The following is a 24695-nucleotide window of genomic DNA, read 5'->3' on the forward strand; positions in this document are numbered from 1 at the left end:
TGTACTGATGACCACCAAGACCAGGCAGACTTCATTTTCCATAATGCCCTAGAATGACTCAGTCAATAGAAATTGGCCTGTGTGTGTACGTAAGGGAGTTAGAATCTTTGTTTCTGCTCCAGAAACACATTATTCATGTGTGAATTAGTTAGGGTTCTCTAGGGGAAACAGAATCAATGACAGATATCTATGAATATAAGATTTATGAAAGTGACTCACTCAACTGAGGGTATGCACGAGTCCAAATTCTGCGGGGCAGGCAGCAAACTGGCAACTCCAATGAAGGTGTTCAGTGATTTCCTCAGGAAACGAACTGGCAACTTCGACGAACTCCTCAGGAAATGCTTCGCTGGTCAGCTGAGGAAGATGTGAAGGTCCTCTATCTCTCTTGCTTAAAAGTCTTCAACTGATTAAGTGGATTAAATCCAGCTAATTGCATTCTCTGATTGTGGAAGATACGCCCTTCGTTGATGTCATCAGTCACAGCTTCAGCCAGTTGACTGATGATTTAATAAACTAGCCTGTTGGTTTATTAACCAGCCACAAACATCCTCGCAGCAACAGTTAGGCCGGTGCTTGCTTTATTTTGGTTACCAGAGAAGTGGGGTGCTGCTGAGTTTGCAACTACCAAACATGTTGGAACGGCTTTTTAAATGGATAAGGGGAAGATTCTGGAAGAATTGTGAGGAGCTTCATAGAAAAGCCCTAAACTAGTTTGAAGAGACTGTGGAAATACGGACTCTAAAAATACTTCTGATGAGGTCTTGACCAGAAATGATGAATGTGTTGTTGCAAACTGGAAGGAAGGCAATCCTTGTTTTAAAGTGGCAGAGAATTTGGCAAAATCGAGTCCTGGTATTGGATGGAAGGCAGAATTTGAAAGTGATGACCTGGAATATTTAGCTGATGAGATCTCCAAGCAAAATATAGAAGTAGTAGTCTGGCTTTTACTTGAAGCTTATAGTAAAATGCAAGAGGACAGAGATAAGGTGAGAAATGAACTCTTGGTTTCAAAGAAACCAGAAATTGATGGCCTGAAAAACTCTTGGCTTCCACGGGGTGACACCCGAGAAGCTACAGCCCAGTGTGAGGATGTAACCAAACATCGAACCCAGCCGCCATTTCAGTACAAGCCAAGATTTGAGGAGTTAAGTAGAAAGGATTTGTGGAAAGTCCTATTGTCTGATGGCTTTGATCCCTGTGTGCTTCATATGAAGCTAGCAGAATTTTTGCGAGTTCTTTACAGACAGAGCTGCTGCCGGTTGGGACCGGAGGAGACAGACAAGGAACAAAGTGAAGGAAAAATTTCTTCAAAGACAGAGCCATGGAGGTTAAGGTCTGGAGTCAAGAGGTCTCAGGCTGGGAGAGCGGAGTGTCCCACATACATGGAAAGGGTGAGTTTGCCCCAGAGGTGGAGGGTCGGCCTTCCACCTCAATGTTCAGGAAAGGTATTAACTCTTCAGGCCTCAAAGAGAGTGGAGCACATTCCCAGGGGACTGGGGAGAGCCTGGCTGCCACCCCACTGTTCTGAAGGGGTTGAGTTGTGTCCCAGAGATGGAAGAGAATCCAGGTGCTGCCCTGATGTTTGAGGAGGGCCAAGAAGATGGTCTCCCCAGTGTGGGCATATGTTGGAGCACTCAACCCAGTGATTAGAGAGGAAAGGGCTGTCACAAAGGCCCTTAGGAAGGGTTAGACTTCCACTCTCTTAAGTCCCAAGGATATAAGTTGTTCTGTAAATGACTCTCAGACTTTGAAATCAAATGGAGTTTGCCCTGCAGGTTTTAGGAACTGTTTTGGTCCCTTAAACCCTGTTTTCCTTTCAGTTTCTCCTATGGCAATGGGAATGTTTATCCTATGAATGTCCCCCCTTTGTATTGGAAGCAGATAACTTGTTCTAAGTTTTACAGATTCAGAACGAGAGGGGAAGATTGTATTAGGACAGACCGTGCCTGTAACTGATTCTGATGGGATCTTGTACTTACCTTCTGTTACTGAAATGATTTAAGTTTTTGTGATATTGTGATGGGTTGAATGTATTTTGTATTTGGAAAGAATAAGTTTTTCTGAGGTCCGGGGGGTGGAATGTGTCAGTTTGAATGTATTATGTCCCCTAGAAAAAGCCATATTCTTTGATGCAATCTTGTGGGGCAGACGTATTAGTGGGGATTAAGTTGGAACGTTTGGATTAGGTTGTTTCTGTGGAAATATGCCCCACCCAACTGTGGGTGATAATTCTGATTGGATAATTTCCATGGAGTTGTGGCCCCACCCATTCGGCATGGATCTTGATTAGTTTACTGGGGCGCTATATAAGCTCAGACAGAAGGAGCGGGCTTGCTACAGCCAAGAAGGACACTTTGAAGAATGCGCAGAAGCTGAGAGAGTAGCTGTGATGAGAGATAGTTTGAAGACAGCTGTTGAAAGCAGACTCTTGCTCCAGAGAAGCTAAGAGAGGACAAACACCCCAAGAGCAACTAAGAGTGACATTTTCGAGGAGCTGAAGCCTAGAGAGGAACGTCCTGGGAGAAAGCTGTTTGACATCAGAACTATGGAGCAGACGCCAGCCACATGCCTTCTCAGCTAACAGAGGTTTTCCGGACGCCATTGACCATCCTCCAGTGAAGGTACCCGATCGTCAATGGACACTTTATGGCCTTAAGATTGTGACTGTGTAACCAAATAAACCCCTTTTATAAAAGCCAATCCATTTCTGGTATTTTGCATCCCAGCAGCATTAGCAAACTAGAACAGACTGCTAAGCTGCTAAAATCATAGAGGTAGAAAGAGTTTTAGAAGTTATTTACTACTCACTGTCATTTATAAATACTAATATAATTAATAGCTACCACTTACATGAGTTCTTATGTGCCAGGCACTGTGCTAATGACAGGAAAACAAACAGAGAAATACAAAGGATAATGTAAAAAACAAGTCCATGTCACCCAAATGATATTTGTCATGTTTTGGTGTTTTTTGTTTTTTTTCTTAAGTAAAGTATTACCACTAAAGTTGAATTTGGTATTCATCCAGGTGATCCAACAATATTTATATAATTGGAATATTGTATATAATATTTGGCAACATGTCTCATTTCAAAAAATTGATCCAAGTACATTTTGAATCATCTGGATGACTCAGTCTAATAAAAATTGTCTTGGAAAATTGTGAGCAAATAGAAGAGTAGAATGGTGTCGTAAACCCCCCAACACCTGTCACCCAGATTCAACATTTATCAAATTTTGCCAGTCTTGTTTTTCTTTAATTTTTTTCTCCTGGAGCATTTTATAACAAATCCCAAGAATCATAATCCTTTCACACATACATAGTTCAGTGTGTAGGATGACTTTTGTACTAGTGAACAATCACTTCATTTCATTGCCTTTGTTTGCCTGTTTTTTTGTTCGAAGATTTTTATTACCATAATATTCTAAGTATAACTTTATCCTACGTTAAAAAAAAAAAAACCCATCATTGTAACATCCAAGGTATTCTTAGTCCTTTCTTCTTCACCCCAAAGAGCTTCTGAAAATTACCCAGAAGGTATTTGTCATAAGTAATATTGCTTGATTTATAAAATTCTTTGCCAAGGAAAAGTTCAAAGGTGGTTATGTGGATATTCAGGGAATATTAGAAAAGTCTGACATCTTTCACTCATCATTCCTGTAACAGATGAATGAGTCTGGCTTGCCCCAAGGTTAAATTATGAAAGCACACTGTGTAAAATGTACCTATTACATTTAAAAAGAAGTCAAACTCATATTTATTTACTAGCACTGTTAAACATTGCCCAAACATTCAAGTGACAAGTAATTATAATGCAAGCCCTTAATGGCAATCCAAATTTATTGAACTACTGATGCTAAGTTCTACAACATGCAGCACTTTAATTAAGGCTTTTTGTTTACATTTGGCTACCTCAAAGTAGTTGTAACATTAGGCTGGTCAGTTTAAATACTGTGTCTCCCTGTTGGTTAGACACCCGGATGTTAATGCATACAAAGCAACAAGGCATTGCCAAGTTAAACAGCAATGGTTACTGCAACCTGGGCCTTCATACCAATTACCCATGATTAAAATTACTTCTCACTGCCACATCCATGTCCACCATTTAATGTCTCAACTGAACTATTACACATGCGGAACAATCACCAACAGGCAAAAATACCAAACCTGTATATTTGGTGTTGCAAATGAACTTATGCATGGGCCAGCAAGGGATTCACAGTGAGAATCTACAGCTGCAGATTTCTTAAAACGATGTACCAAAGTTGTTAAATCCTTTAAAAAAAGTTTGAAAATTACAGTCCTTGTTGTAGCTCCCCACTGTACGCACGAGTATAGACATTGTCCCCTCTGTAAACAAAAAAGGATAGATAATAAGAAATTCGAAAAGTCTACACATTTCCCTCCCAACAGATATTAAAGTCAGTGTCTTGAAGACATTGTACTGAAAGGACTATCATATTTAAAGACAAGGTCAAAGGCCACAGGTTTTTCAAAAATTAAAAAAACTAAATAGCTGCATTATCAAATGCGTTTGTTTTGTACAATGCAATGATAATGACCTTGAATTACTTAAAACTTAAAATAAGCTACAAGTATCAAAGAAGCAAAGTTATCTGGAGTTATCTATATATAGGAGCTGTTTGAACTTTCTTTTGTTAAGCTAATATAGAGGTGTTTTAAGTATTTACATTATTGTACTCCCCAATACAAAGATTCTGGGGCGTGTTGAGGTCTGCATACACTGTTCTTGTACCTGTACAACATTGGTGGGTGAAGAATGTCTCTTAAGCAGAATTACTGGATGTAGCCTCTGTTTTTGCCAGTTGCAGGCTCCAGGACTATTAGAGGAGTAAAAGTCTCTCTTGTGATACTGGAATGTGACTAGAATGTGCAAACTGATGTGGTAGCTTTCATCTGCCTTATACAGGGTCCTGCCACGGGAAAGTCCTTTTAAGCTGTTGGCAGGTTTGACAACGTTGGAATGCTGGCACTGCTGAATTGGACAACAGTTCTTCAGAACTGGCTCAGAGCTGCAGTGCTTTCAGTATATTAAAGCAGCCGACATGATGTCTTTTTGCGGGTCCTCTCAGGCTCTGGAGTTCTGTTAATTTGCCTTGCTAGGTCATAAAAGATCTCATTAACGTTTAGTTTTGATTTTGCCGAAGGTTCTAAGAATGCACAGTTTTTCCATTGTCTTGCTAGATTTTGACCTTTCTCCTTTCCTACAACTCTTTCATCCTCCAAGTCACATGTATTACCAACCAGAATCATTGAGACATTATCAATGTCTTTTACTCGAAGAATCTGTTCTCTCAGATCTTGTAAATCATTAAATGGGGACTGTGCTGTGATGGAGTAAACCAGTGCAAAGCTTTGTCCATTGTTCCTGTACGTATGTCTCACTGCTGTAAATTGTCCTGTTCCTGCAGTACCCAAGATTTCGAGCGTACACTGTTGTGCATTTACTCAGCTTGCTTTCAGTAAGAATCATCTATCATAGGATCATATTTTTTCAACAAAAACTCCTTGAACAAACTGCATGGTCAGAGCAGATTTCCAACACCTCTTGAGCTGAGAACAAGAACAGGTGTGGTGTGAAGTTGCTGTCAGAGTCTGGTGCCCCTCGTGCTGTCCCCGGGTCTGTGCAGCCAGTGTCCCCCATGCCTGGCACTCCCTCTGGTCACTGCTCCTTGCACCATGGCTGTTCCGCCGCTGCTACTGCCACCCTCGCTCCAGCTGGTTATCTGTCTGGCTCTGGGCAAGGTTTGGTGGTGTTGCCTCGACCTCCAGCGTTCAGCCTTGCTCTCCCTACATTTGCTTTTGTATTTATAAGTTCAAGCGTCAGGAAATGCCATTCTGCTTATCCTTGGTTAGAGAGGAAACAGGAGATGTGGCATTAACATGTAAATGATGCATTTGCCAACTGATGCTGGAGAAGGATTTCACAGTGGTCCAAATAGAGGGAAGCGGGCACAGAGGAGTCCTCTTTTTGCCCACATGGGGTCCTGTTGGCACTGAGAAAGCAAAAGCCAGCACTGCCTCTAGGGAGTGCTTAGTGGTGGAGCGCTGGTTGGTTTTAGCCAAACAATAGGATCAATAAACATCATCTGCAGAATAGAAAACTAATGTGTGCATGTTTTTGGACTTGTAGATTTGCTTGCATGTAATTTGTGAGTCTAATTACCAAGTGTTACAGTTTTAGAGTGGTATAAACATGAGGAGTTTCTACATGTATATATGTCCTGGGAGTTCATGAGGTCTTTTTCCCTGTCCATTATTCCCGTAGCTCTCCTGCTGTCCCTCAGTCGCCAGTGGCTGGGCTGCTGTTACAGTTTGCTAATGCTACCATTATGCAAAATAACCAGAAGTGGATTGGCTTTTATAAAGAAGGTTTATTTGGTTACAAAGTTACAGTCCTAAGGCCATAAATGTGTCCAAACTAAGGCATCAACAATAGGATACTGTGTCGGTTTGGATGTATTACGTCCCCCAAAACATCATGTTCTTTAATGCAATCTTGTGGGGGCAGACATATCTGTGTTGATTGTTTTGGAATTTTTCCATGGCGATGTGACTCACCCAACTGTGGGTAATACCGTTGATTAGATTATTTCCATGGAGGTGTAGCCCCGCCCATTCAACCTGGGTCTTGATTTAATCACTGGAGTACTTCAAAAGAGAGCCACACAGGCCCAGACGCTTGCTGACACTGATGCTTGCACATGCTTGGAGTTGTAGACCCCTGATATTGGCTGCAGCCAAGAGACATTTCGAAGACGGCATTGAAAGTAGACTTTTGCTCCTCCAGAGTTTGCCTGGGAGAAACTAAGAGAATGCCCCCAGATGCCTAGTGAGAAACATCCTGGGAGAAAAACATTTTGAAACACAACCTGGGAGCAAAGGAAGAAGATGCCAGCCACCTGCCATCTCAGTTAACAGAGGTGTTCCAGATGCTATTAGCCATTCTTCTGTGAAGGTATACTCATGTTGATGCCTTAATTTGGACCTTTTTAAGGCCTTTGGACTGTAACTTTATAACCAAATTAACCCCCTTTATAAAAGCCTATCCATTTCTGGTGTTTTGTATAATGGCAGCATTAGCAAACTGGAACAGGTACCTTCACTGAAGAATGGCCAGTGGCGTCCGGAAAACCTCTGTCAGCTGGGAAGGCACGTGGCTGGCATCTGCTCTGGGGTTCTGGTTTCAAAATGGCTTTCTCTCAGGACATTTCTCTCCAGGCATCTGGGGGGTATTCTCTTAGTTTATCCCAGGCAAACTCTGGGCTTGCAAAAGTCTGCTTTCAACTGCCGTCTCCAAAATGGCTCTCTCAGCTGCAGCTCTTGGGGCATTTTTTCCTCTCTCACCTTCTCTGGAACAAACTCTGGGCTAGCATCTCCAAAGCAGTCAGATCCCAAGCATCTCTCCAAAAGTCTCTCTCGGCTGCAAAGTCTCTGGGCCTGGAGCTCTCTTGTTTTGAAGGACTCCAGTAAACCAAGCAAGACCCACCTTGAATGGGTATGGTCAAATCTCCATGGAAACAGTCAATCAAGGGGTCATACCCTAATCAAAAAGATTAATAAATCTGCCCCCACAAGATTGCCATTAAAGGATATGGCTTTTGGGGGACATAGTGTATCCAAACCAGCACAGCTACCCATTCCCACATGTGCAAAATTGGGTCTTCGGGGAAAGCCTGGCCATCAGAACCGGGAGACTGTGGCCTGGGAGGAGCTACTTGATTACTTTCATCGGTTGTCTGGGCTATGAATGTAGATAATAACCTGTCTTCCTGGGATCATGATGAGTACTCACTACATTTATTTATGTACCTGCCGAGCAGAATGCCCGGCATGCGGTGGTTGCCCAGAGATATTATAATAATTGCCAGCTTTCATGCTCACTATTTTCCTTTGTGGTGGAACTTTCCATTAAATGTGTGTAGGAGAAACAAGCAGCAGCAGAACTTGTGGTGTAATTGGAATCCAGCCTTCCATTCAGTGATGAAAAGAGTTAGTGCATCTCTGGATGTTTCTGTATTGCCCTCAATGCTTGCAGTATACTTCATACTAATTATGCACTAGGGTGTTTGCCTTCTTTAGAATGATTTATAGTGGCAAGATGAATAAACCATGCTGACTCTCCTTTGTCACTAATGAAATAATGTGAAGATTTATAACTGATTCATTCATGAGCATTCATACAAAAAGGTACTTTCTTCATCCAGAACTAAAGAAAGTGGAATTTCTCTTATTTGAGAGGACTATATGGATAGAGGACTTCTGTTTTGTCTATTTTCTTTATGTCATAAGTAGAACAAGGCTGTTAGCCAAAATGGCTACAGAGCTGGCAAATAGGCCACATTTGCCGAGAGCAGATGCCTGCGGGTGTGTTCTGAGCTGCTCATAAATAGAAGCCGGGTTTGGGGATGTCTGCACCTCACTGCTCTCTTAACAAGAACCGGCGTTTAACTTGATCACAGTTGTGTGGGAAGGACAGGCACTCCGGGCCCAGTTCTTGCACTGTTCTCATTACCTGGGAAGTCACTGGATGGTAACAGTCAGAACCCTGTGAATAGTTAACCCCTCTGCAAACTGCAAGCTCAGGGCACCTTTCCATTCTATTGTTCTCCAACAGGTTCCTGTCCTTAAGCCTGAAATTATTTGGGATTCCTTTTAAGCTCCTTCAGGTGGCAGGGCTCTGTCGTTTAAGCATGCACTGTGTAAGTGTGTGTTAGGAGAAAGGCAACGCTGCAGGAGCATTTTCTGTGAAATGGTGAGGGCTGGTGCTTACAGTGCGTTGCACCGAGCAGCAGCGACACAACAAGCTCAGTGCATTGCCCGGGGTTCCCACCTCGTGTCTTGGGTGTGTGGATCTCGAGTGGAATGCTGCCCTGCAGGGCCCAGACCTTCCCTGCAGAGTGCCCGGGGTGGCAGCACCACATCAACGCCCGCTGAGGGTGCACAGCCCCGAAAGCTCTACCGAACGGAATTGTGCAGAGTGGCGAACCCCTCTAAAGCCTGAGGAAGTCAGCGAGCTTTATTTCGGTGACCTGGGGTTTTAGGAGACATTTCTGGTTGCCCCTTTGGCCTCAGAGTTTTGTGAAGGAGGGCAGAGCGCACACTGGGGTGTCTGTGGTGATGTTGCCTAGATTGTGGCCCCGACCTGCGTGGGGTGGGAAGGAGGGCTAGCAGAGGAGTGTGAGCGCCGTGACTGGCTGACGTGTACCCAGACGGAGGAGGCAGTGGGGACTGAGCAGGACACCTGAGCCGTTCTCAGTTCTGGGGTCTTGTTCTGGGCTGTGTTTTCCTAGCTTTTAACCCCATCTTCCCGTGCTGTGAGCAGCCACCAGGCAGCTCTTTCACCACGGATGTCTTTAGAATAGTTTTGGGACAAGCCCTCTTGTTCCAGCATAGTTATGTGAAACTTGGAATGTCACGTACTGTGGTGGTGCGAGCCACAGTAAGGGAGAGAATGGGTGTGTGTGCATGTGTGTGTGTAAGAGAGAGAATGGAAGGGAGTGAACCCGAACAAAAGGAAGCATGAAGCTGGCTTTAGTTTTGACTTTAAATTTTGGGGTGCTTTTTAACATGACTTAGCAATTCGTTTTTTGAGTTTTTAATTTTGACGATTTCTCAGGGTGACTCCCTGAGGCAGAAGGATGCCCATTCTCTTCCCTGTGGTCCCAGCACTTTCAAGTTGGGTGGAAATCTGAAGTTCTCTTGGGGACTCATGAGGTCGGAGGTGTGTTTCCACACTAGCCGGGCTGTTGGCGAGGCCCGTGTGTGCACGTGAGGGTGGCACCTCCACGTGTGACCCTGGGGTTATGACTGCTTCCCGCTGGTGTTTAAGGACATTGCAGTCCTTGTTGATTCTTCACTGCAGAAGTGCTTTATGTGTCCTCCTGTTTCATCACACAGATCATTAGAAAGACATCTGCCTAGGGGTCGAGAGTTAATCAAGTTAATTATTATTATTGCCTTATCAAAGGCATTTTTTTCTTTTTTAATAACTGCCAGAACGTGAAGAATGTGCTAATTCCTAGCACTGACTAGATTTGTGCTTAGGTTCCAGCAGTGGCCCTTGTGACAGAGGCAGATAAAGTCTCAGTATTATTATGAAAATAGCTTTACCTTGCAGATCCCCACAAGGGTGCTGAGGTTCCCCCAGGGGATTAGTGGACCACACTTTTTGAGAACCACCCAGGTAACTTAAGGGCCGGGAATAAGTTAAAGACAACGTAACGGGGCATCACAAAGCTTTCACCACTGCCAGCCTCACGGGTCAGGGTCATTTTCCGCCCCCACCCCCACCCCACGACTCGCCCAGCAAGGCTCAGCTACTCCGTGGGGACCGGGGCACTCCCAGAGGCTGGCACCCCTTTAGGGCTCACCAAGGTCTTTGCCTGGAGTACTTGTTGAGCGTGTGATGAGTGCATATACAAAAGACCAGCAAAATGGTAAGCATGGCCATTGTTTTTTCCTGATGAGTAGATGAGTAGACAGAGCACAAAACCAGAAATGTTAAATGAAAGTTTTGAAGGTTTTTGAAGTTGAGACCTGTTTCAAAACACCCATGTTCCTTGATGCATGTGTAGTCAGTTTCTGATCTTCTATGGTGCAAGGGGAGGGTGAGAGGAGTGCATGGGTAAGCTGCAGCCTCTTTCCAGCAAGTAATTGCAGCGTTCCCCTCAGTCGAGAGTGGGGCGGCAGAGACTCCCCCTGACATCGGGCAGCGTCCGCCTCCCCCAGTGGACTCAGAGGAGAGGTGCATGTTTCCAGCTTGTTCTTTCTCTCCCCAGTGAGGAGGTGTGCAAGCGTGGCTTCACGGTGATCGTGGACATGCGTGGCTCCAAGTGGGACTCCATCAAGCCGCTGCTGAAGATCCTGCAGGAGTCCTTCCCCTGCTGCATCCACGTGGCCCTCATCATCAAGCCGGACAACTTCTGGCAGAAGCAGAGGACGAATTTCGGCAGTTCCAAGTTTGAATTTGAGGTAACTTCCCCAGGGTAGGCAGCTCGACTAAGCCTATAGTGTGATTGATTAAAAGCTGACATTTTCTCACTTTGGGCTGATAGTAGATTTTTAAAGCCGTGCCTTAACAGGAACCGCACAGCTTATGCGCATATGATATCTAAAATTAGCTGTTGTGTCTAATAATGTTACATTTGTTATTGTTATCCGATTGGATTATTTTACTCAAGGGGGCTTTAAGGTTAATTCTTTTGTTTTTTGGGGGGGATGCTGAGGAGTGCAGCATTTGCCAAGAAAAGAAGTCTGTGGCTTTTTCCATCACTTGATCAAGCCACCTAACCCTTCAGCACAAATGCCTTTATGTGGCTTCAGGTGAGCGTTATTGTTGTCTTAGCCTTGGGGACATGGGGACTGTTAGGAGAAAGGCCGAGGTTTCAGATTTCCTGAAGGATAAATATGGAGGAGCCTGGGTTTTCATCCTGGCACTGATAATGCAGAGGCCAGTCCACTATGTCACTTGTTAGGTCTCTTGTTTATGGAAATGGAAATATTCCTCTTAAAGCTATGCAGTGTTTATGGCCACTGTCTTTCAGACAGTAGTATAAGAAAACCTCAACACACTAACTTACTTTTGTTTTCAGCATCACGTCATCTTCTTAGCTACAATGTCTGACAAAAGCTTGTGATGCAGTGAATTTATGAAATGATTATGGGTAGAAAGTATTCTGGCCAGCTTGAAATTTGATTAATTCCCTGTTCTGTAAAAGAATTTGAATGTTTTATAATCAATACAATAATCTGAGGTCAAATAGATTGCTTCTTTTACACCTTTGCCCTTGTAACCATTAGGTGTCAAGGAGTATATTCACGTATTTTAAGGTAAACAGCAATTACAATATTAAAAACATTGAACAATATTAAAGTAAGCTTTGTGTTACATTTTACACTTTTCAAGATCTTTTCCCATTTGTATTACTTGCAATTTTAAATCTCTTTTCATAGTACTGATTTTCTAGTCTGAAATCTAAATTTCATTTTATCTTGAAACTTCACTGAAGATATTTAGAGGGGTAAGATGAAATCAGGAGGTGTTTATTTTCATACACAATAAGAAGTGATTTTGGAGGCCCACTTATTGGGTCTTAGTTATTTTCTTAAAGCAGAATTAAAGTGTGTTGTACTTAATTATATACTTTTTTCACTTTTCTTTTTAAGGAAAATTAATGGTTTGGTAATACAATTCATGAAAAATTTTACTAGTCTAACTTGGACCTTTCCCTGTGGGCTTTTAAAGTTACCCCAAAATGTCAGTTTTTCTATTTAATTTGTCGTCTCCACATTGCTAGCTTCTTTCTTTGAGCATTTGCCTCTGTGGTTGTTATTAAATACCTGTGCAAACAGGAGACAGGAGTCAACCTGCAGTAACAGGTAGACAAAGTGCTGCTTTAGGCGGGCCCCTCTTTCTGGCTGTGTGGCCTTTTGCTGTGTCTTACGCCAACCAACACGGGTGATGGGAGGGGTGAAGCCTGCCTTTCGCTGTCTCACCTTCCTGTGGGCTGTGTTCCAGGCCACAGATCTTTTCCCTTTCCCTTTGCGTTTGCATTTACTGACCCCTTTCCTCGAGGGAGGGATTAAGATTAACTCTCCTTTTCATCTAGATGGGGCGAGGTTTCGGTTTCTTGCTCAGATTGTAATCGACTAAGGCAGTGTTGACTGGAACCGGTACGGAGTATTCATGTAAAACACTTGTACTAAGAATCACAGCAGATTATTAAAATGAATGAAGCATTCCCTCTGTCTTCAGCTTTGAGGCAAGATCCATGTCAGCTTCCTTGCTAACCCTTGTATATTTTCTGAAGTTTTAAAAGGGCATCATTCCCTGTCAGCTGTTGCTATGAAGTGGGAGCAGGCCAAGATCACGGTGAGGGAGGTGGGCTGGAGCAGCAGGCGAATGACTGTCCTCCCAGGGAGGTGGCACTTAAAGGGTTTTTGAAGCCTGTCAGCAAGACACTAGCAGGTTGGGAGCTTCTGGAGATTTCTGTCTGAGTGAGATGGTGGAGTAATTGATGAAAGTGAAATTTCTGAATCGCCTGCTCTGTAGTTGCAGTTTAACACATTTCCTTGTTAAATGTGCTTGAGAGAGTGGGTTAATTTCCACATTCTTGGAAAGAAATCTAATTTCTTTAGCTTCCATGAAATGCATATGATTCTATAATTTTAGGTGTTCCAGCTAACAGGTATATGTTATGCCAATGGATTTATCTTCCATTGACTGTACCGATAATGCTTCTTTCATCTACATTTTTATGGGGCCTGAACAAGGTGTGTCAGGTTTTCTATAAATAGATGACTACTTGCTTTGAGTTTGAAAACTTGGAAGCATTTCAAATTACATTAAGATGCAACCATATAAATTTGGTTCAACTTCTCATACATGATTTTTTTTTCCTCTTAAGACAAATATGGTCTCTCTCGAAGGCCTTACCAAAGTAGTTGATCCTTCCCAGTTAACTCCTGAATTCGACGGCTGCCTGGAATACAACCATGAGGAGTGGATTGAGATCCGAGTCGCTTTTGAAGACTACATCAGCAGTGCCACCCACATGCTCTCTCGGCTGGAGGAGCTTCAGGACATCCTGGCTAAGAAGGAGTTGCCCCAGGATTTAGATGGGGCTCGAAATATGATTGAGGAACATTCCCAGCTGAAGAAGAAGGTGATTAAGGCCCCCATAGAGGACTTGGACTTAGAGGGACAGAAGCTGCTCCAGAGGATCCAGAGCAGTGATAGCTTCCCTAAAAAGAACTCGGGGTCAGGCAACGCTGACCTGCAGACCCTCTTGCCCAAGGTGTCCAGCATGCTGGACAGGCTGCACTCCACACGGCAGCATCTGCATCAGATGTGGCACGTGAGGAAGCTGAAGCTGGACCAGTGCTTTCAGCTGAGGCTGTTCGAACAGGACGCTGAGAAGGTAAAAGAGGGGCGCGATGCGTGCTGAACGGAGAGGCTGAGGGGAGCTTCCTGGGGCTCTGGGTCTGGGCAGCCCAGGCTGGTTTGGTGAGGTGCCATGAAAGTGTTAAGAGGCTGTAGGATGGTCAGCCTGCACACTTACAGACCAGCAAGGGGCAGTTCAGGATGTCATTTAAATCCGCTTGCCAGTTTTATTCATTGAGCCATACAGTGCTGTTTTAGAAATTTTAAATTATTAACTGCTGTTACTGGTTTAGGTTTAGGATGCCTGGAAGAAGAGAATGACGTTTTCAATTAACAGTGAAAAATTTATAGGATTATGTTATTGAAAGCAGTAATTATGTATTTTGCTAATAACTTCTCTTCTACTCATACAAAGCCAATGATGAAACACCATTCAGATCTATTGTTGAGTATGTTTTTAAAATAAAAGGTGAGTAATGAGCTGAAAATAATAGTTTCTGAGTAATACAGACAATAATTACTTATGGATTCTTGTTTTATTATTGTGCTTAAGACTAACTGGTGAAAGTGAATTCTCATCAATTGCTGGCTAACTTAAATCTTAGCAATGTGAAAAGATGCTTATTTATTGAAATATGTTGTAAGGCATGTGCAGGGATGAATTAATCACTATTACTTCAAGTTCATCAATTTTATTTTTTCATGGACAGGAGAATATTTTGTAGAGAAAAGTAAAAACCACATTAGGAATCTTTGATATAAAAGGACCTTTTGAAAGATGAAGATCCAGTACAATTATTTGGCAGACTTCTAAGAAATCTATCAGTGTGCTTTTGTTTTAAGCAGTGTATTGTTAAAGACACTAGAAAGTTTTCCTTCCAATTATTAGAAAAACAGGCCAGTGTCTCTGGGATCCTGGTTCAGGTCATGGTAGCAACGCAAATTGATAGTCATTTCTGTTTCCTTAAAGGTTTTCTTCGGGGACATCTTAAGTAAGATATTCTTTTTAAAGTAGCATCTCTATTGAGTCTTAAGAGAGATGTCATTAAATTGTTTTCCAAGACCTTCTTACTTTTTGTGGTAATTTTTCTCATTTGCATAGATTTCTGTGTATTTTTGGCACAAAATAGTATAATATTGAAGTCACTGGTATTGATGTCAGTAACCTGTGGGTAATCAGAACCCATCCAGAGACCTATGAGTCTCTAAATTTTATCGTAAGGATCTTTAATTGAAGATTAAATGTGGCAAGTTAAGCAGTTCAGTATAGCAAGGAGGCTGGGTTGAGAGTAAGAGAAAAGAGTTTTTAATTAGCCTGGGGGGTTTAAATATCTCTGTTTACCTTTCTGCTTCTTAACTCCTCATCTATAAAAGGAACATTGTCAGCTAAGATTTTCTTGTAGATCCTGCAGGTTCAGAACTGCTGACTTGCTCTCAGAAGCAAAGACTTCTCAAATGTCTGGGAGGTTGTCAGGAGAGAGAAGTGCCCTTTCTTGGTGGGGGGCCCATTCATAGCCTGTGCTGGTTCCTCTTTCTGGAGTGATTCCAGGTTGTTTTTCATCCTGGCAGATGTTTGACTGGATCACACACAACAAGGGTCTGTTTCTGAACAGCTACACCGAGATTGGGACCAGCCATCCTCACGCCATGGAGCTCCAGACCCAGCACAATCACTTTGCTATGAATTGTATGGTAAGACATTATCAGAACGGGTGTATCCTGGTATGTGGAAGTCATTTAGCAAACGGGAAGTAATTCAGCTGATTGTACCCCAGCACTCTCAGGGGAGGCGAGGGGGCAGGGGTGGGCTTCAGAGTGGCTGTTCTAATCATAGCCACTGATCTCCCAGGGTGGAATGTTCTCCAGCATTGGCAGTGTGTGACAATCTTGTTTTAAGTTTTAAACAAGTGAAATGGAAAATAAACAGAGAAAGCAGCGAAACTTGAACCAGTGACTTGGCTAGTTCACGTGGATGGTTTTGAGGTCGGCCCCTGCACTCTGCCTGCTGGGAGCCTGGAGTGGCTCTGGTGGAGCATCTCTGGGCAGCGTGAATCTCCTGAACAGACCTGCTGTCGGTTTCACGATGTAGAAACAAGCCAGCCTGCTGCTTACCACGACATATCCACTTCTCCTGAAGCATGAGATTTCTTTCCAAGGTGAAGCGAAATTCTGGGGCCCGGGGTCCAGCCTTGCCTGGAATACCCTGGCTCTCTCTGAATTGGATGCATTTGATGCCTTTGGCCTGTCGTGACTCCTCCATAGTCCCACAGACCGGATAGATGGGGCTTACTCTAGGACGACGTTAAAAATAAATAAATAAATAAATTTTGAAAGGCACTTTATTGCAATTTATAAAAATTAAATGTAGTTTATAAAAACTTTATAACTACAAAGTTAATGTGACTAAAATAAAACTTTATGTGGTTCTACAGTGTATGTGGCTGCTTCTTCATATAGTTAAGCTTCTAGAAATTTCCTCTTCAGGGACAAGGAGCTTCTGTATAGACTCTGAGTCAGCCTTAAGAGAGAATTAACCACTTAAAGGCCCTATTACTAAATAATCACACAGAGCATTAAAGCGATTTGAAGACGGGGTCTTTGTTTAAATTTCTTCAATAAGATGCCATGTAATTAAAGTTTGGCCAACTAAGTGCTAGAATTTAGGTAGTTTTGGAAGATCACATTTAGCAATATAAATTTTGTAATAAATGCTGTCAAAAAGTTTGATATCTGTTCTAGAGTTTGAGATAAGAGAGTTTCTGGTGTCAAATTGGTTTAAATCATCAAGCCTCGTGTATTAGTTAGTGTTCTCTAGGGAAACAGAACCAACAAGACATATCTGTAAATACAGTAAATACAATATTTTATAAAAGTGTCTTACGCAACTGTGGGGATGCACGAATCAAAATTCCTTAGGGCAGTCAGCAAACTGGCAACTCCAATGAAGGTGTTCAGTGAACTCCTCAGGGGACGCTGGCTAGCCCAAGAAGTGAAGGACCTCTCTCTCTCTCCCTTAAAAGTCTTCAGCTGATGGGATTAAATCCAACTGATTGAATTCTCTCATTGAGGAAGACATGCCGTTTTTTGATGGTGACTCTGCTATTTGTCAATATGCCCTGGCCCCTCCACCTTTGATGTGATGCTGAGCCTTAAAGAGCAGAATGGAAGGTGGGAGGAGAGAGGCCACATGGAGAACTCAGTTTGCCAGGAGAGGTGTCTTCGTGTTTTCTCAATTTAAGCCTCCTATCGTTATGTTTCCAGTAAACTGACAGCCTTGAAGACAGGAGTTTCAACAGAGTGGAAAAGCTTTACTTAACATTTGAAAACTACATTATTGGGTGTCTACTTCAATTTATATTCCTAGGAAAAAAAAATGGCTCTACTTCCAGAAGATTGTCTATTGACAAAAAATAGTGACTTGGGTTTATGTAGAAAGGGGAGATTGTTTTCCCACTACTTGCCTTGGGTTGCCATGTACATATTTTTTAGCTTCTGGGTTCTAGTTAAAAACTGATGTTGGGTTCCTTCAGTTCTGGGTGACTGCTCATCAGCAGGCTTGCCATCTGGACTTTTTTCTGTATCTGAAGTGAACAAGTGAGTGATCTATCTGTGTGCACCCACACATGCATTTGATTGCTTTGTGCCTTTCAGCAGGTTGATTTGTACCATCACAGTTTTAAAAATAGAAATTGAAACCAATGCTTAGGGTTTATGGAAATCTGGATGGCAAATAGGCATAGTGTTAGATACCAGGTAATTCTGCTGCTAGAAACATGATCACCTTCTAATGTCGTAGGCTGCGTTTCAGAAGCACTCCCCAGATTTCTTGGAAGGAACCTCCTGCCTGCCCCCCACGAGCCCTCTCTTTCTGCCCTTTGCAGAACGTGTATGTGAACATAAACCGCATCATGTCTGTGGCCACCCGCCTGGTGGAGTCCGGCCACTACGCCTCCCAGCAGATCAAGCAGATCGCCAGCCAGCTGGAGCAGGAGTGGAAGGCGTTTGCCGCGGCCCTGGATGAGCGCAGCACCTTGCTGGACATGTCCTCCGTCTTCCACCAGAAGGCGGAAAAGGTAACCAGCACGTCTCCCTCCAGTAATCATGGCATTCGTGGCTGCATCCTTGGGGGCGTCTTCCTGTGCTGAAGAACGTGAACTCAGAGGGCACTCAGCTGTGAGTGTATAACCCAGCTCTCCTACTCCTTGCTTTGCAACCTTAGGCAAGTCCTTTAACCTCTCTGTCCCTTAGTGTTCTCATTTGTAAAGTGAGAATAAAAGGACTGACTTGTTTTGTCACGGAAATGTGATAGTTTCTCTAGGTGCTGCTCGGTGCCTGGTGTGTGGTAAGTCCTCACACATGTAGCTGGCTGTGCTTTTTCTCCTCCTCCTCCTCCTCCATCTCCTCTTCCTCCTCCATCTCCTCCTCCTCCCCCATCTCCTCCTCCTCCTCCTGCTGTCTTTACCACCCCAGTTAGGATGCTTTGGCAGCTGGTAACAGAATATCTGACTGTAAGTGGTTTAGACGCCAGGGTTGACGTCTCTCATTTCTCACACGACAAGAACTTACAAGATGCGGGTGGTTCTAGGGTCCACCCTGCTGTCCTGCAGCATCGGGGCCAGGTCCACTTTTCTCGGTGTGGTCGGCCTCCCCTCATGATCTCAAGCCTCCAGCACGAGTCCTAACAGCGGGGCCGGCACAGGCAGGCATGGGCGTGGGTGCCCGCGCCTCAGCCTTTATCAGGGAAACATCCTTTCCAGAAGGCACCACCAGCACACCCCTCAGTTCCTGCTGACAGGGCTGGGGTGCACGTCCACGAGCTTTTTAGCCTCCACGGTGTTGGGCAGGGGCTGGGTGAGAAAATGGCTTTCAGGTTGGCAGTTCACAGTACCTTTCATGGTTATTACAGTATTTTTTTGGATTCTGACTTCACATTGGCTTTAGTTGCTGACATGCTTTTCACACTGCCTTGTTTCGGAGGTGACGTGTAATGAATGCCCTTAACATCCCCACATGCCCACAGTCCTCTCCTCGGGCAGATGCGTGAGCAGGCACACTCCGACAGTAGCAAAGGGAAAGTGGCTTGCTTGTGGCTCAGACTTGATTAGTGGCAGGTGTGCTGGGCAGTGACCCACCCCTTCAAGCCGTGGACAAAGAGCACAGGAATTTGTAGCCACCAGAAGGACATGTGGGGAAAAGGCAAATTGGTCGAAAATTGGTTGCAAAATATTGATACAGATTTCTCAAAGATAATTTTTTTTTTTTTGGGAAAAAACTTCATTTGTAGGCATTTGCACTAGTGCTTCCAAGAAAACAATAGTATCTCTCTAATCTGGAAACAGTCTCTCTTGAGGAGTGAAGTCAGTAAAGGTAAGACAGAGGCCCCAGCTTGCCTGAGATTCCAGCAAGGCAGTCAGAAAGTTGCACAAGGCACCAGTTAGTAATGATCTCAGCTCTAGAAACCTTTAAAGTGCGAAGCAAGAAAAGCTGAGTGGAATATGTGTATGGAGGGGAACATCTTAATGGCAGCATCATGTAAAACCTGTAAGGACTTTCAGATTTCAATACTAAGAGTTTTTCTGCTCACTAATCTTATGCATTATTTAATGAACTTTATGATAAAAACACACACCCACAAACAATTTTTTAAAGTACCAGGAACCTTCATCCTAAAACAGCCATGTCCTCCTCACTTTGGCCACTCGTGATGCTGTCGTACAGAGTAACAGTGTGCTTTTGTTTTCTTGACAACAAAGAGGAGCGAGTGTCCATGCATATGGGCCACCTCTAATGCTGATGGAATATGGAATGCAGCAACCCCAGGGAAGCAGGTGTGTGGGAATTAGTAGTGGGTGCCCAGAAAGGTACTTTAAGATGGTGTGACTAAATTAGAGCAGGATACACTGCTTGAGTGTCAGTCTGAAGCATAACAACACACAGGAGGAATTTCTTTCATGAGCATGGTGGGATTCAGAATTGTAAATAAACCCAGGAGATGAATTACCTCTTTGACCTGCCTGAAAATAATCTAGAAACGTGGATGCCACGGGACATTTTTCTCCCCACATTTCAGTCATGAAGCAGAGAGGAAAGAACTGGAATGTTTTTAGTTGGATAAAATGAATGGCTGTGATTTGTAGAGTTGAAGGAAACTAAGCTATAGGAATGCATTCTTGAACAGAATTTCATGGGGTCCTGCCTTACCTGTGACAGTGCTTGAGGTCTCAGTGCATAGCAGGTGGCAGAGAAGAAACCAAATAGAAGTGTAGGGACAGAGTAACCTAGTGAAGAAGACCTTGTTTGAAGCAGGCAATCGAAATGTGCAGATGGACGTTAGCATGTCTTCAGGAAGTGGTTCCTCACTCTCAAGGAAAAACGGGCTGTTTCTTCTCCCCTTCGCGTCTTCCGTTCCCGAACAAAACAGTTCCTTGAAATTCTGATACATGGAAAAAGATCACATCCACTGTAGTTTCTCCATCTTTCCAAGAGAGGAGTCATTTTAATGCTTTACCTTTCATTTGTGTGTAAGCCATTTTCATAAGCTCGGTAGGGAAAGGATCAGGAACTTGGCTGTCACAAGTTAAAAGTTTCCATCATAGCCACCTCTTTGAACCACTTTCAGAGTTTTCATTAAGAATTTGAATCTGATTAGGGGGCATAGGGCCCAAATATGTTACCTGCTGTGGTTAATGGTCTTAACTTACCATGTGGGTTATAGCTCCCAGCTCGGGAGATGGCTGCATTGAGTTGCCTGGCCACTTGGCTCCATCTCCGTGGAGTCCTTGGGTTGATATGTGTTTATGATTTTATAGACAAAGATCTTGAGGTTAAAATTAGATGTGAATGGTATTTTGTAAATGTTATGCCTTCCAGGGATGTCTCAGCCATTATATTATTTCTCATGTCCTCATCCCCAGCGAAGGTTTGGAATCAGAATTTCAGTTTGTAAGTATGGAGTCATGAGCCTTGTGTTAGTGATTTTACCAGTAGACATCATTTAGGGCTCCCAAACAGGAACAAACATTACCTGGCTTCACTTCTTGGTCATGCAGTATACCCACTGGGCAGTCCATTCATATTAAGAAGCCTTGCAAATACTAATGGAATTACATTTTTATAAAACAAAGAATTAAAGTGACTTGATTTTACTACTCCTTCAGATGTCTAATTTTTGCTCTTGAAGAAAAAAAGACCATCTAGAGCTTCCCTGTCCAATGTGGTGGACGGTAGCCACATTTGGAATTTACTTAAATAAAGTTTGTTAATAAAGTAATTTTAAAAATAAAATTAAGTTAAAAATTCACATCCTTAGTCATGCTGTCTACATTTCGGATACTCGGTTCACCTTGTGTGGCTAGTGGCTCCTGATTGGCACGTTGCACACTTTTCCATCATTTCAGAAAGTTCTGAGAGTGCTGATAGAGGTTTGCCTTCAGGGTGAACCATAATTCTGGTCACCTCATTTTATCTGTCACTTTAAGGGCCTCTATAATTTGATAAAAGCCAAAAATAAAACAACCGTAGTGTTTGTATACAACCAGTATGTATAGTTGTATTAAAGCTTTTTCATACAAAATCTCATTTCAATCTTGAGTCACCCAGTGAGTAGATAGGGCATTATTTATTCTTGTTTCCTTTCTGGAAACTGATTTGCCCATGTTCTCAAAGCTGGGGCTTTTCTTAAGTCTTTCAGGTTCTGACATAATACGCTATTTGGTGTACTTACATTAGTATTTTCATGGAATTCCAATTTCCACAAGGTATTTTAGAAGTGATGTATTAGGGTTCTCTAGGGAAACAGAAACAATAGGAGATATCTGTAAATATTATGTGATATTTATAAGAATTGTCTCATGTGACTGTGGGCATGGGAAAGTCCAAATTCTGTAGGGCAGGCCACATGTTGGGAACTTGGATGAAGGTTTTTGATGAATTGCCCAGGAGAAGCTGGCTGGCTGAAGTAGAGATGGAAATTCTCTCTTCTGACTGCTGAAATCATCACTTCCCCTTTTAAAGCCTCAACCGATTGGATGAGACTTCTCTCGTTGAAGGCAGTCTCCTCGTTGACTGCAGATGTAATCGGTCATAGATGTGTTCAACTTACTGATGATTTAAGTCCACGAAATGCCCTCAGAGTAACAATCAGGCCAGTCCTTGCTTGACTAAACAACTGGACGCCATCACCTGGCCAAGCTGACACTGAGATTAACCTCCACAAGTAACATTTACTATAAACACAACTTAAGGATAATAGTTACTGTCTGGATAATTTTATCATAAGTCTGGGTAGGAATTCAGAGGAATAGAATAAGAATGATGCTTCAGTATACCATTTCGAATTTATAAGGCAAATAATACTCATATAACTACCCAGTTTAATGCGATCTCACTTTGTATATCTACTTTTTTCGTGATAACTATTAAGAGCATTGGCCTAATTCTTGGCTTGTAGATAAACAAACAAAAACAAGCTTTTTAAGGAATAGAAAGGAAGTGAGACATACACACGTCAAAAAAGGTATTGATGAAAACAGGTTTAAGGTGCTTATAGTAATCATTGGCATATTTTGGTTCAAACTGAAACTGTCCTCTCTGTTGGAGATGTTGGAGCCAGACTTGACAAGTGGTAAGGCCTTGTCCCTCCATGATTTTCCTGGGCTGCCACCTGAGAAGGGAACATTTCCCTTAAGGGGACTGGGAAAGGGAGTGCACTGGGTCTTACTCTTCATGGGAGTGGAAAAGATGGAAAAGAAAGGAGAAATAGAGTAGTATTTTCTAGGAATAAAGCAAAATGAGGAAATTGGAAATAAGAAAAAAGGAACTCTGAAGTTTGAATTCATGTCTATATTCTATGTTTTAGTTTCCTAGGCTGCTTAAAACAAATACCATGAAATGATTTGGCTTAAACAAGGGGAATTCATTAGCTTGCAGTTTTGAGTCTGAGAAAATGTCCAAATCAAGGCATCATCAAGCTGATTCTTTCTTCCCAAAGACCAGTTGCCAGTGATCCTGGGCTCATCTGTCACATGGCAAGGCCCAAGGCGGTGTCTGTTTGTCTCTCCCTTCTCTTCTGGGTTTCATTGCTTTCAGCTTCTTGCTTCTGTGGCTTTCTCTCTCTGCATTCATCCTGTTTTTAAAGGACTCCAGTAAGAGGGTTAGGACCCATCTGAATGAGGTGGGCCACACCTTATCTGAAGGAGCCTCATCAAAAGGTACTTCTTACGGTGGGTCCACATCCACAGGAATGGATTAGATTTAGGAGCATTTTTCTGGTGTGTGTGTGTGTGTGTGTGTGTGTGTGTGTGTGTGTGTGTGTGTGTGTGTGTGTGTGTGTGTGTGTGTGTGTATTTATTTATTTTCAACCAGTCTCAAAGTTTTAACTAAAATTTTCCCAAGAGGAAAAAAATAACTTTAAAAATCCTTTAAAGTTCACATTAAAGCTGTATATAGGACTCATTCTTCCCTCATCTGCTTTCCTTAGTTTTACAGACTGACTGACCCGACTCCTTTCCTGTTATAGTCAGTAGCAATTAAGAAAAACAAAATCACCTTTCTGCAGAGCATCAGAAACCCCAGTTTGAATTCCTGGAGTAGCATTTACTTCTCTTTCAGTATCCTTTGGAGTCTAGTCAGATGCTTTGTGTTCACGTATTTCCATCTACTGAGCGTTTAAAGCACCAAATACTAAATGGGCTGGTCTGAGGAGGTCACCTCAGTAGCCACCTCGTCTTCCTTGTTTACTGTCCACCACTGTGCGAGACACATTTCCCCCAGTGTCACAGTTCCAGACTATGATTCCGAAGATGGTGGTAGGTGTGTCTGTGTGGGGAGGGTGTGGTCGGAGGGCCAGTGAGTTTGGGGTGTAACAGTCCCTCCTCCCACATTCCCACTCCATGTTGTCATATTAGAAGCTCTAGGAGGTTCTCTCTTGTGGAGACCCATTGACCTTTGAGGCCAGACTTTACCACAGGCCTGTGTGTGTGTGTGTGTGTGTGTGTGTGTGTGTGTGTGTGTGGAACACCTGTGAGCATCCTCTTCTTTGGATCTCTGAAGGGCAGTGGCTGCGGGGGTGGCATTGGGTTCAGGCCCTTTGGGTGTTCATGCTTTCACAGAGCATTCCCGTGTAGAGCCTGTCCGACTTTGGATTCTAGGGTTGCCACAGGACAATGATGCTTGTGCAGAAGTCGCTGTTCCAGTTTGCTAATGCTGCCAGAATGCAAAACACCAGAAATGGATTGGCTTTTATAAAAGAGGTTTTATTTAGTTACCCAGTTACAGTCTTAAGGCCTTAAAGTGTCCAAGGTAAGGCATCAACCATAGGGTACCTTCACTAGAGGATGGCCAGTGGCGTCCGGAAAACTTCTGTTGGCTGGGAAGGCACGTGGCTGGCATCTGTTCCAGAGTTCTGGTTTCAAAATGGCTTTCTCCCAGGACATTTCTCTCTCAGCTCCTGTGCGTTCTTCAAAGTGTCACTCTTGGCTGTCGCTCGCTGTGAGTTCCTTCTGTCTGAGCTTATATGTGCTCCAGTGAACTAATCAAGGCCCATGGTGAATGGGCAGGGCCACACCTTCATGGAAATTACCTAATCAGAGTTATCACCTACAGTTGGGTGGGTCACATCTCCAGGGACACAACCTAATCCAAAGGTTCCAACTTAACACTAAATAATATGTCTGCTCCTACAAGAATGCATTAAAGAATATGGCTTTTCTGGGGGATATAATATATACAAACTGGCACAGTCCCTATACAACCAAAGGAAGGATTGATTCTCTCATTGGGCTCTAAC

The 24695-nt window shown here is 43.2% G+C and overlaps 1 protein-coding gene and 1 pseudogene across 1 annotated transcript in view; one reads left to right on the plus strand and one right to left on the minus strand.

Moving 5' to 3' along the window:
* TRIO (trio Rho guanine nucleotide exchange factor) overlaps window positions 1-24695 on the plus strand; it is a 409289-nt gene that overhangs the window by 166192 nt on the left and 218402 nt on the right. Inside the window, 4 exon segments of the mRNA XM_037798879.1 lie at window positions 10806-10998; window positions 13434-13946; window positions 15479-15601; window positions 17791-17982. Of these exon segments, the coding sequence (XP_037654807.1) occupies window positions 10806-10998; window positions 13434-13946; window positions 15479-15601; window positions 17791-17982 (1021 nt within the window).
* LOC119506510 lies at window positions 5056-5705 on the minus strand (annotated as a pseudogene).

This window comes from Choloepus didactylus, chromosome 11, assembly GCF_015220235.1.
Source record: "Choloepus didactylus isolate mChoDid1 chromosome 11, mChoDid1.pri, whole genome shotgun sequence".
Lineage (NCBI taxonomy): Eukaryota > Metazoa > Chordata > Mammalia > Pilosa > Megalonychidae > Choloepus > Choloepus didactylus.